Here is a 12722-nt window from a genome sequence, read left to right as displayed (position 1 = left end):
GGCGGCTCGGGTTCAAATCTGACCTGTGGTTAAGATATTAGAAGTGATTTTTTTAATTTTTTAAAGATTGATTTTGGGGCTTTTTGTGCCCTTAACGGAGAGACAGGGACAGTGGATAGAGTTGGAAACCAGTGAGAGAGAGAGAGCGGGGAAAAGAGCCACAGGCCGGATTAACCGGGCTGCCTGACCAGAGAACCACAGCCTCCATACACAGGGCGCGCGCACCAACCACTGCGCCATCAGCGCCCCTTAGAAATGTCTTTTAAACTATTTTTTGGGGGGGGGGGATTTCCAGTTTTTGGTTCTGTGAAGATCGTTGTCGCCGTCATAATCAAAGTGTACTTCTATTTTTAATTCTTAATCCTTCCGTAAAACTTGAAAAATATTTATTTTATAGATGTTGTGAGAGCAGGAAGATGATTTATCCCCGCAGTTTAATGTCTACAAGTGCAAAAGATTAAAAGCTGTCAATTTTTTAGGTTTAGAGCTTTGAAATAAAAAGATTCAAACAAAGTGCCGGTGTGAAATAATCAGAGTAACTCCTCAGTTTAGTTTACATTTTATTACATTTTCAATAAATAAAAATAAACAAAATAGACCAAACCAAAGACTGAACACAGAAGCAACACTGTGACTGCGGAGCTCCTCAATCAGCAGGAAGCTGAAGAAACAAACACGTTAGCTCAAACCAGACGAGGAAGAAGGATCGAAGTGAACACCTGTTTGGTACGGTGTCATTTCAAAAGTGCATTAAAAACAAATCATTAAATACATTTACATTAAACGTATTCAGACCAAATCAAAACAAGCGAGGGAATGTTTGGAGGAAAAAACTAATCCATAGATTATTTATTGTGGGGAAATGTTCAAACGGAGGTAGAACTGATGGAGCGGATTTAAAGCATCATGATGTAACTCATTCTTGCTGTGTGTGTGTTTGTCCACTCAGAGAGAGCGGATGTGGTTTACTGTGAGGTGCATGTCGCTGGTTCCCTGCTCAAAGCATGCTGGGATACCGTGGCCTTGAAAAAGAGGTTCTTAATCTCAATGGGACCAACCTGGTTCAATTAAAAAAAAGAATAGAAAAAAAGATCCTCTGAAGAGTCAGAGAAACATTGACATTGTTGGACTGAAATGGAGAAAAATAAACCCCCCCCTCCTCCTGATGTTTCAGATGAACAGGTACACAAAGTGAATCAGGCCCTGAAAGTTTGGAGTTGAATGTTTTTCCTTCTGATCGCTGGTTCAAACAGTGCTCGTGTCACTTCTTCAGGGTCAGAGTTCACATGCGGTGTGATGCTGATGACGTCCGGAGGTCGTTGTCATGGCGCTTCAGGAGAGGATTCAGATCGATCTCCAGCTCCCTCTGCTTCTGTAACAAACCCTGAAAACACACAAACATTGTTTATGTTATAGAATGAACATCATGCTGTGTTGAAGAAGACGTGAAACTAGAGATCCAGACCATAAAGTCGATGAAAAATGCTGACAGAGTTGATACATAGAGAGGTTCGATGCATTCAGATATCTTCTTAAAACCAGTGTGAAGTGAATTAACCCTGAAGTTCCCTCGCTACCTAAACTAACACCGCTTCATACTTCAGACCCCAGAGCCAAAAACAAGTGACAAAACAAACACCTGCTCGTGTAAGACTGTGTGAGCGTTACCTGTCTCAGCTGGGCCAGGCCTCTCAGGATCTCCTGCTGTCGGTGAGTTTGTGTGGTGCGTCCTAGTTCAGGACGGAGGAGGGCGTCCCGATGAGGAGGAGCAGGAGGAGACGTAGAAGTCTGAGGAGGAGCTTCTGCAGAGGAAGTACGTAAAGTTTATTTCCTGTCTACTATAAATCAACGTGTTACTAAAATGTTAAAACTCATTTTATTTGAATAATCTGTAGCTTCTCCTGAACTGAGGACACTCATGATTTGAGAGCTGCTGTGTGTGTGTGTGTGTGTGTGTGTGTGTGTGTGTGTGTGTGTGTGTGTGTGTGTGTGTGTGTGTGTGTGTGTGTGTGTGTGTGTGTGTGTGTGTGTGTGTCTCTTACCTGTGTGTGTGTATGTCTCTTACCTGTGTGTGTGTGTGTGTGTGTGTCTCTTACCTGTGTGTGTGTGTGTCTCTTACCTGTGTGTGTGTGTGTGTGTGTCTCTTACCTGTGTGTGTGTGTGTGTCTCTTACCTGTGTGTGTGTGTGTGTGTGTGTGTGTGTGTGTGTGTCTCTTACCTGTGTGTGTGTGTGTCTCTTACCTGTGTGTGTGTGTGTGTGTGTGTGTGTGTGTCTCTTACCTGTGTGTGTGTGGGGTGGGGGGGTGTCTGCAGGCTCCAGAGGATCCAGGTTGAAGACTTCATGGGTGCGGACGTAAGGGATGTACTCCAGAACAGGAGGATAGAGAGGAGGAGGGGGGGAGGAGGGCGGGGCCTGCTGACCCTGAACTCTGTGTCTGACAGCAGGGACGGGAGGAGAGCGCCCCCTGGAGAAGACGGCAGGAAATACATCAAGGCAGGGCAAGTTTATGTATTTATTATTATTCATTATTTGAGTCATTTTAAGGTGTTTAAACAGTAGAATAAAAAATGAGAGCTGCTCACCTGTCAGAGTCGACGGCTGCAGAGGAGCTCGGTCCTCGGGTAAAACTCTCCCCCTGAAACATTAAGAGACTTTATTACACATCCAGACACAGACATGACCAACAGACAGCAGAGGAGAACTGCTCAGGGAGTTACTTTGATGTTAGAAACTAAATCATGTGAAGGGACGGGGCGCCTCCTACCTTCCTGTCGGGGCTGGTTTCGGTCTGTGACGGGTTTGGGAGGACACGGGGGTCCTGGCTCAGAGGAGGGTCGGTCCGGGACAGACAGGCCTTCTCCTGCAGAGCTCGGAGCTCCGCCTGCCTCTTCAGTCGACTCTCCTGTCTGTGTCTCTGCAGAGGGGCCGGGTAACGCTCCGAGGCCGGGACGAACCGCCGGCTTGGCCTGTAAGGGAAGAGGGGGCGGAGCTTAGACTGACTGTATCTGGTCTGTATTATTTTTTTCATAGCTTTATATAATTGTATTTTTTAATTTGTATAATCATAAGACAAATGAGGGCTAAGATTTCAAAGCATGTCTGTAAAAATCTATAAATCAAATAGAGTGACAGACAGAATAGAGAAGATTAGATTGTGTGCTAATTCCAGCATATTTATAAGATGCAAGAGAAGTGGTTCAGATAGAAGTGATTGTACCCGACCTAAAAAGCCTCTGCATGTTTCTAATAAGCTCCACGAGGACGCTTGGTGTTTTTACCTCTGTGTGTTCCACTCGGGCCTCCTCTTGTCTCTCCTGCTCCTTTCTGTGCGGGCAAACACCTCGTATGGGTCTCCTCCACCTCCTCCTCCTCCTCCTCCTCCTCTTCCTGCTGCTTGTACACAGATGTTCTCCTTGCCTGCTCTCCCCGCTCGGCTCCTTCCGTTTGGAGGAGCAGCAGCTAGAGAAGGAGGATGAGAGGAGCCATGTGTGTCTGCTGTAAGGGCGAGAGAGGGAGCTTCATCTAGAGAGAGAGAGAGAGAACAGACAGTTTCAGAGTATTTCAGAGTCCATGTTAGGTCTTCAAATGTTACTCTGTTGTGCCTTTTTAGGATAAAAAATGTTGAGATAGGACAATGGATAGAGCCAGAAATCAGGGAGAGAGAGAGAGTTGCAGGAAAGGAGCCACAGGCCAGATCCAAACATTGGGCCGCCGTCTGGAGGAGCACAGCCTCCGTGCATTACCGACTACTACATTACCTGCGGCCCATGAAATCATCATGGTGTTAAACATTGATTTGATCCGAACCACAGCACAGAATGGAAAAAGAGAATCTGATCAAAGCAGGATGGGATGTTTGAGTACACAGAACAAGCAGAATAAATCAGTAATTATAGCAGTAATATTAACAGTGGTAATATTTGATTTACCTGTTTGTACAGCGGTGTCTCTGAACGGAGATACTGGACTGTCGACCTCCTCTTCCTCCTCTTCCTCAGAACTCACACCACGTCTGGTAACTGAATGCACAACAACAAGAAAAACAACCTTACTTGTTTTGTTTGCAAAAAAACTGAATGTGGTGTAAGGAAATCTGCCATTAAGAACTTGAATTCTTTTTGAAACATTTTAAATTTATAATTGCCTGCATCACAAAAATCCTTTAATTTGCTTCTTTTGTTTGAGACTTTATTTACTCTCATCCGTTTAAAAAAATAAGTAAAATCTTACATTTAAGATGCTAGAATCAGATCATTTCAATCTTCAACCTTTTTAATTAAAATAATGATATTCTGTGTCGAGGTGCAGCTCACCCCTGTGCTCCTCGGTCTCTTCATGTCTCTCCTCATCAAAGTTCTTCTTAGGCTTTACTTCATGATGGCTCGACTGAAACACACACACGTCAAACACTGACAAAACAACCCCAACACAGTTGGCTGAAATAAATCAACATGTGTCATTGTTAAAATAAACTAGTTAAATGATTGTGTAAAGAAACATGCACTGTTTGCCTCCATAGCACGTAGCCAAAACCAAACCAACTAAATAACAAATCTCAACCAAACAGAAGCCCTGATCTTGTTACAAGCACCACTTTTTGTGATTCTCCTTCCATGAATGATTTTGATAAGAACTCGTGCGTGTCAGACAACACACGCCAAAACGTGAGCAGGGATCCAGCCGGTTGTCGGCGGGCTGAAACGGGTCAAAACGAGCAGCAGCCTCTCTGTCACAGAATATTCAACATGTGTAAAGTTGTTAAATATATTTACTACTGTTGAAAGATCAGAAAGAGGTATGCAATAGTTGAATTTGTTTTTACCATATGTGTTCTTTTCTTTTATTATAATTTAATTCATATGTCATATAGTCATGACTACTTTCTTTGCTTTTACATATTCTGTCAATCATGCACACATCCGCAGCGCCTATGCACCTGTGAGGTCAGGATAAGTGTGCCATACTTTGAGTAAAACCACATACGAACTCATAGGTGTATAGAGCTTCTGCGAATCTGCATGGTTCATGGTCTTCAAGCTAAAACCACATATGAACTTGGTATCGCCTGTGGATGTATCACACTTCTGCGAATCTGCATTGTTGAGGTTTTACAAAATCTTAGAAAAAAGAGACAGTTTGGCCATACAAATGCTGTGGAAAAGCTGATCGGGGCTCTTTTTAACTTTTACTAAAGGCTCCACGTCACTCTGACTTTTAAATCCCTGTTTCGGGACTTAGTCTCTGAGACAGATCTTTTAAAACCTCAAGTGTCTACACGCTCGGGTTTAAACTTTGGAATTTGTATTTTACTTTTTCCTATTTTTACTTTTACTGATTTGTATTTGAATTTTGAATATCTTTTGAAGTTTTTTCAATACATTTTCTTAAACTTTTTGAAACCATTTTTCTAACTGAAGTCATTCACACCTCAAAGACCTGAGTCTCACTTAAGGACGCCGCGTGAACCTCGGGAGGTATGAGCAGACACACCACGGCACACTAATTATTCTAGAAATTAATGTTAGGCAGATAATCCTAGGGCTAGGTGGATATATAAGTCTTCCCTTCTCGACAGGGTGTTAGCGGAGTCATTTTAAATAGCTCCAGTACTAGGAAAGAGTAGACTAGCAGCTGGTAGGGAGCAAACGCTCACATAGTTCTGTGAAAGAGTAGACTAGTTACCTAATGGGCAGTGAGCTGTGTGTGTGTGTGTGTGTGTGTGTGTGTGTGTGTGTGTGTGTGTGTGTGTGTGTGTGTGTGTGTGTGTGTGTGTGTGTGTGTGTGTGTGTGTGTGTGTGTGTGTGTGTGTGTGTGTGTGTGTGTGTGTGTGTGTGTGTGTTCGTTCGTCCTGACCTTCTGCCTCTGCGCGTCCAGCTCGTACCGTCTCTCCAGCCTATTTCTCTCCAGTGCCAACCTCCTCTCCTCCTGCTCCTCTTCCTCTCTCCTCCTCGCCTCCTCCTGTGTCTTCAGCTGTCGACGCTCCTCCAGCTGAGCCTCGATGTCCCTCTGGAGGACGTGGGATCAGCAGAGATTACAGTTATTTCCTTTCTTTTACTCCCTCTCTGTGTTACTGTTACTACTACTCCTCCTCCTCCTCCTCCTCCTCCTACCTGCTGCTCCAGCTGTTTGAGCCTCCTCCTCTCCCTCTCTTCTATCTGTACCGGGTCCAGCAGGGCGGTCATAGTCCTCAGGTGGCTAGATGAAACACAAGGGGATAAAACATTAATTAATTGGTGGTGGCGCAGTGGTTAGGGAGCGCGTCCCATGTATTGAGACTCTCGTCTTGAGCGGTAGGCCCGGGTTTGCTTCCACCCGTGGCCCCCTTCAGCATGTCATTCCCCGCTCTCTCTCCCTGGTTTCCGACTCTATCCACTGTCCTCTCTCTGCATTAAAGGCACGAAAAAGCCCACAATAAATCTTTAAAAAAAATTAAAAAAATAAAAACATTAATTAATTATGTAAAACAGGAGAGTCTGATCCTGCAGATCCACCAACCACATTTGCTCTGCAACTCAAAGCTAAAGTTAAACATCCTGGTTGTGAAGCCCAAAGTCGGGTCTAGAGCAGGAAGTGCAGATTATTATTATATATCAACTCATCACTCCTTTTGGACCTCCTCCCTCCTACCTGGCTCTGGTCGGGTATCCGCTGGTTGTATCCACGCTGGCTCCTCCAACACTCTCCGCCCCACAGCTGCTCATCGCCTCCCACACCAGAGACAGGCTGGACGAGGGCTCCCACTCCCCTCGCTCTGAGCCGTTAGACAGCGCAGGAGGCGGAGCTGATGGAGCTGCAGTCTGGAGGACAGGAGGCTTTTTCTGCAGAGAGTCAAAGTGTGTGGCCCAAAGCTCGTGGTCCTCCGTCTGTAACGTCAGACAGAAGAAAAAAAAGGCATGAAGAAAAAAACAGTCGACGATCGTGATCTTTAATCATCCAGTCTCCTGAGTCTCTGCTTCACCTGGCTCTGCAGCAGCTTCTCTCTTCTCCTGCGCTCGGTCGTCTCCTCTTTCTGTCGGTCCAGCTCCTGCAGCCAGCGTCTCCTCTGATCCTCTCTCCTCTCCAAACCCAGCATCTCCTCCACCGGAGTCACCTCCTACAGAGACAATACAGGTCAAGAATCAGGGATACATTTTTTTTACATGGAAACCTGCGTGAGCATCGACTCTAGAGAGGAGGGGGGGGGGCGGGGGGAGACAGCTCTCTACAATGATTTGAATTTGGACTGCAGTACCCATTTAAAACACTAGGTGTCAGAGTTACATATTGCTCCTTTAAACCTCACAGGTCAGAGTTACCCCGAGTCTGAGGCTGGATCTGATGGCTGCCGGCTGTTCTCGAAGGCTGAAGGAGGTCTGAACTGATAACAAACTGTCTGTGTCCTCCTCGGCCTGGACAAACACACACACATAAACAAAAAACATATATTTCCAATGCCTCAGTCCACATTAAATCAAACCACATTTGATCTCCTTCAGTTGACTATGGATACAGGTTTTTTTTAAACGTCTGTGCTGCTTTATGGCTTTCAAACAATATTTAGAATAAAAGTATTCTAAAGTTAAAAAATATTTTAAAACAGTTTGCACGTCCAAATGTTAAAGTACTGGGTGCTGTACAGAAACACTAAAACAAAAGACATGAGACATGTACTTCAGGCTAAGGAATAGTTGTTGTTGTTACCTGTAAAGAAAGCTGCAGTCATCATAAACAACCAACAAAGTGAAACTAGAGGTCGGAGGTGAAACATGTTCTGTACCTGAAGTCTGCTGGGAGCTGAACGCTGCTGCTGCTTCTGCTGCTTCAGAGCCACCTGCTCATCTGACACACAAACAGTACAACAAGGTGCTGCAATCATTATTTTCATCATCGAATTGATCTTCTAATGTTTACATTATTGATCGTAACAATGTGATTGTTAGGTAATGAGTCTACATCCTATTCATTTAATCCTCCACCCTCGCAATGATACGAGCTTCTACCTTCTGGCAGACGATACAGAAGCCCTCAATGTAAACCGAAACGCTTTCAAAACTCATGCCAGTCAACGTTTTGAATAATGTTTCGTAGGGCTGGGAATCTTTGGGTGTCTCATGACTCGATTCGATTTTGATTCCGAGGGTCACGATTTGATTGACCCTAGAGTCATCTGTGAGACTGGCTGAAGTTCTTTCTGCTCTATTTTGTATACTACCGAGTTAAAGAGCTAGCATTAGCACTTAGCAGGGAGTACATGATTAGCAAAAAAAGAAAGTGATTTTTTGGAGTTATCAAACTATTTAAAATCCAAGATAAGAACCTCGATTTTTACTTAAATCGTTTTTTTTTTCCCACCACTTCCTAATTGTTAGAGCCATTTGTGTGTTCAGTATGTATGTGTGCTCTGTGGTAGTTCCTTGTGGTGACAGTAGGGGGCACATTCACTTTGGTGTTGGGAAGGTTACAAGTAGAGGAAGAGTTAATCACGGACAGGTGAGCAGCCCACCGTGAGAGGCACACAGTTTTTGACCGCTGTTGAAGTGTATTGTGAATGGAACATTTATCCTGGCTTTGTTTTACATTCAAGTTATAGTGGAATAAGTGTATGTAGACAACCAGAATATGTATTGTAAATGAACGATTCAGATAAACCCGCTTGAGTGTGACAGCACGGAGTTGATTGAATTATTGCCACGAAACACGGAAACAGCGTGTCAATTAAGTGCGGTAGGCTATCAGCCCCTCAGTGGCTCAAACTTTTGATACGCAAGATCAAGCCACTACACTAATGTTTCATAAGGCTGTGTGGGTCGTGCAGTAGTGTCAGGGTGTTCCTATATGTTCTTACATTTTCTTACCTTTGTTATTTTCTCTCATGCTGTTGTTTTTGCAGATCTTGCACAATATGGGTGATGTGCAATATGTTGTGTTGTTCTGCGTTGGTGTGTGTCTTTCTGTTTATGGATTCTAGTGGAAGCAGCTGAATGTTTGGCAGCCAAAAGTGTATTTCATCGTATAAGTTCTGACTCCTTCCCAATCAGAGACTTGTTTTGAGGGGATTATAAATAAAGATTTAGGAGTCTTGCCCGAGGACACATCTGACATGTGGATGCAGGAGCTGGGAATCGGACACCTGACCTTCCATTTGAGAGAGACGACTCCAGCAACTGAGCCACAGCCGCCCCATAATGTGAGTGAGTGAGTGAGTGAGTACCTAGTTCTCTCCTCCACTGAGCCTTCTTGGCGTCGACGGCCGCTCTGCTCTCTGACTGTCGCTGGTCCATCCAGCTGAACAGACATCCAGACGACCTGAACAACAGCAGCACAGACATTCTGCTTTTAACCCTCAACTTACAGAAATACAGATTTCTAAAAACATGTCAGCGCACTGAGGAAGCACATGAGAAATGTCTTTTAATAATACTGCTGGCTGATGTTATGAAGAGAAGAGCCAAGTGGGTAAATGATAAAGAACCGTATGTTGTCCCTTTACATTTCCTCTACGGGATGGAGAGCAGAAAGAAAGGGGGAATATTTAACAAAGCTGTCAATCAGTGAAAGACCTTTTTTGTGTTTTTATAATGAAGATCCAAAAACAGTCAAATATTCATTAAAAAGTAAAGTGATGCCTTTTTTATTCAAGGTGATATAAGAGGAGAAAATGAACCATGCTCACTAAAGATATCCTATCCTGAGTCCTCTGCATTATTATAATCTGCTCAGTATGTATTTCTAAGTTTTCTTTATGGGACTGGATCTGAAAAGAAACCTTGTTGTCATACAACATATTTCTGTTGACGTGGGCTCCCTACCTGTTGTTTTTGTCCTGTGAACATCCAGGCGTTTCTGTTCCTCCTCCTCCTCTATCTTCCTCCTTCATCTCTCCTCCCTCATTAGTCGAGGAGTCAGATTTTGAGCCCGTTTTGTTTTCTAAGAAAAAAAAAACAAAAGAGTGTCCATTACATTGTCAAGGTTAAAGGCAAAAACAGTCAACATGGCGGCGCACTATGCTGCTTCAGCCGCCATTTCCACATTGTCCTTGTCCTGCCTCCAGGGCCGACCCACCCCCAACTCAGGAAGATTTTCAGGTGCAGCCGGTCTGAAATGTTCTTGTATATTTCAGGAGTGTATATGTGAAATGGCTTTAGCCTACCGTGTGTCCTGCTCTCCTCCGGCGGGAGTCGGCCTGTGCTGGAGGTCTGGACCGTGTTGAGGATCTTCTGAAGCTGCTCACTGGTCAAACACACCATGCCATCCTTCAGTCCTGTGTCCCCCCTGACCGATGTGTCCTTTGTTCCCTTCTTCCCCCCGGCTTGTGTACCACTGCTCTGAGGCTGTCCTGGCTTCCCATTGGTCCTCAGTGAGCCAACAGTGGTGCTGTGTTTTTGTCTGTCAGACTTCACCTTCACACAATCAGAGGAAGAACAGATAACTGTGCGGTTTGAGGAGGAGGGGTTATGACTTAGCAAACAAACATGTGGTACACCATGATACTAACCTTGGGTGTGACTTTCACATTGCACCCTGTGGTGCTCTTCCCCCCAGTGGTGGCTGTGTTGGAGGTGAAGGAGGTAGCTGCTGCTCCTCCTGTCTTGCTCTTGCTCTCTCTGTGCCTCACTGCCAGCTGCCGGGCCGGACGCTCCTCTCCCTGCAGCTCATCCACACAGGACGGCTGCCTGGAGCTCAGGATGTTTGCCGTTCTGGGCCTACAGGACGGCTGCTCCGATTCAATTCAATCAGAAGAGATCAGAAAACGTTGAGAACGTTCATCATGTTAATCACATTCTGTCTTTTAAGTCTATTACAAACATGCGTTGACTGTGTGTCTACAAACTCTTGGTCAGATATTGCAGTTATTTAAAGATTTATGAATTTGATATCCAGGCTGTAAGCAGGATTCATACCTTTGATGGATTCTTCTCAGAACCTGCACAAGAAAAAATATGTGACAGTGAGCAGCTTTGAATGTTACACCACATTAAATGTCACACAGGTTCATATTCAGTTCAACAGATCTGTAACAATACACTGCCTAAAACCTCAGACTTAACTTACATATCAACTTTTAAGAAGATTTAAGTATTGGTATACTGGATGACTTATTTCCTGTTGTAAATTAAATAAATCTTACTCCTACTTTTCCATATTACATGCATGAATATGAAGATGAATTTAATCAAAATTAAATAAAAACTCAACAAGAAAAACATAAATTATAACTGTACTACATTTTTATAAAGCAGTATGTATCCCAGTTAAAGTAATACATTGTTTTTTTTGTGAACATTGTAAGTGCATCATTTTCTTTCATCATCTTCTGTTTTCATCTGATTTATCCACCTATCATTTCATCAAAGTTCAGTTTAATATGTTAATCGTCAAACAGATCATAAGGACAGCAAATAATCCCTGGAAAGCTAACGATTTGAGGGATGAGATGTATGGCAGTGCTGGGCAATTGATCGTGTTTCAACTTCAATCATCACGACCTTAAAAAACAGTTATTTAATTTGTATGTTGTTGTTTTTTTATATACATCTTTATTTTATTTCACTTGTTTATTTTGTTTGTTTGTCAAAGTGTTAAAAGTGTTTAAATGCATGCGATGCAGATGTTCTTAAATCGATGAGTGATCTTGTTTTATAATCTTGATCTCAATATCAATCAAACATAATCATGATTAAGACTTTTTTTTCCCCCATAATGAGCAGCTCACCATGACTGAGTAGAATCAACCTGGGTTTTCCATTTTCAAGTTCAAACAGCAGGCCATCTCTGTTCATGAAAAAAGGGGAAAATATCAGACTTATTTCACAGAACCAGAAACATCTCATTAAAGAATGTGTCTATTTCACTCTGATAGTTTTATTTATTTATCAAATTAATTGTCTTTATTGGACAATCACAAGACAGCACTGTCTGTTTCTTAGGACCTCTGGTAAGACTTTAAATTGTTATTGTTTCACAGGTTTTGACTTTATCTCAGTACAGACATCAAGCAGCAGATATAACGAGGTTTAAGGTTAATCCGCATTGCCAGCTCTTTGTTTCCATATCAGTACAGTTCCAGTATGAATAGTGGTGATGTGCAGGTCTCAAAAAGCATTTCTTTGCCCGTATTTGACAGCAAGAAATACAATTATTCCCGTCCATTTCAATGCGACACAAATGGTCAAATGTTAGCTTAGCCAGCTACGAAAATCTGAGACAAACAGACGTACCCGAGATTCATGCCCAGGGGAAATGTCAACAGATCACAGCGTTTACCGACAGCCCTTTAAAAGTCTGAACACACGTCTGGTGATTAATTGTTTTACTGAATAAAAAGCAGTCCTGTCTCTGGACTCTCTGGACTGACCGCACTGCCAGGCAGTCACACGCCAGTTCCTGGATGTTAACTTGTGTACGTTGGTTGCTGACAACGACCAAGAACGACTTCACTGATTGGCTCTTTCTTATTCACTTTAAACTCAACAGCCAATCAGTCTTCGTCTGCCTCATATTGACGTTTTGCGTTGGAATGTGTTGCATTCAAGGATACTGGGATTTTTTTTAATCGTCTCAATAAACCAAAATAGAACGATTAGAGTGCATCCACTCGTGAAATACAATGCTGCCGTGTTTTGTATCCAGCATTAAATTTCCTCTACATATACTTTATTTCAACTGTCTTTTATTGATTTTTGCATTAATTGTAGACATCTCACATTACTCACACATTAATCTTCCTATTTAAGACTAGTAA

General features: G+C 43.2%; 1 protein-coding gene across 3 annotated transcripts; it reads right to left on the bottom strand.

The window, feature by feature from the left end:
- Positions 1–279: 279 nt before the first annotated feature.
- ccdc66 (coiled-coil domain containing 66) lies at positions 280–12379 on the bottom strand. 3 transcript variants are annotated; one of them, XM_065955216.1, is made up of 21 exons: positions 12199–12379; positions 11694–11752; positions 10882–10904; positions 10476–10694; positions 10131–10380; positions 9790–9907; positions 9192–9286; positions 7758–7819; positions 7297–7389; positions 6960–7094; positions 6629–6864; positions 6112–6196; positions 5855–6007; positions 4315–4387; positions 3931–4020; positions 3280–3523; positions 2766–2967; positions 2584–2636; positions 2281–2465; positions 1669–1802; positions 280–1384 (listed from the first exon to the last, which is right to left on the bottom strand). In XM_065955216.1, exons 1-21 carry the CDS (start codon positions 12207–12209, stop codon positions 1283–1285), a joined length of 2622 nt encoding a protein of 873 aa, XP_065811288.1. In that variant the 5' UTR covers positions 12210–12379; the 3' UTR covers positions 280–1282. The 3 variants fall into 3 exon arrangements, with proteins under 3 accessions (XP_065811288.1, XP_065811289.1, XP_065811290.1); XM_065955217.1 differs by having other exon boundaries at positions 1669–1805; positions 2290–2465; XM_065955218.1 differs by having other exon boundaries at positions 4315–4389; positions 5863–6007.
- Between the last annotated feature and the right edge of the window lie 343 nt (positions 12380–12722).

The sequence above is a fragment of the Labrus bergylta genome, chromosome 5 (genome assembly GCF_963930695.1).
Source record: "Labrus bergylta chromosome 5, fLabBer1.1, whole genome shotgun sequence".
NCBI lineage: Eukaryota > Metazoa > Chordata > Actinopteri > Labriformes > Labridae > Labrus > Labrus bergylta.
Note: the sequence above shows the minus strand (reverse complement) of the source record. Positions and strands in the feature narration are given on the sequence as shown.

Excerpts from the sequence above, each read along its gene's own strand:
- ccdc66 (XM_065955216.1), bottom strand. Across the intron at positions 10,695-10,881 it reads CTGAGAAGAATCCATCAAAG|CCGTCCTGTAGGCCCAGAAC; the intron begins GTATGAATCCTG and ends GAATCGGAGCAG. Across the intron at positions 2,637-2,765 it reads AAACCAGCCCCGACAGGAAG|GGGGAGAGTTTTACCCGAGG; the intron begins GTAGGAGGCGCC and ends TTAATGTTTCAG.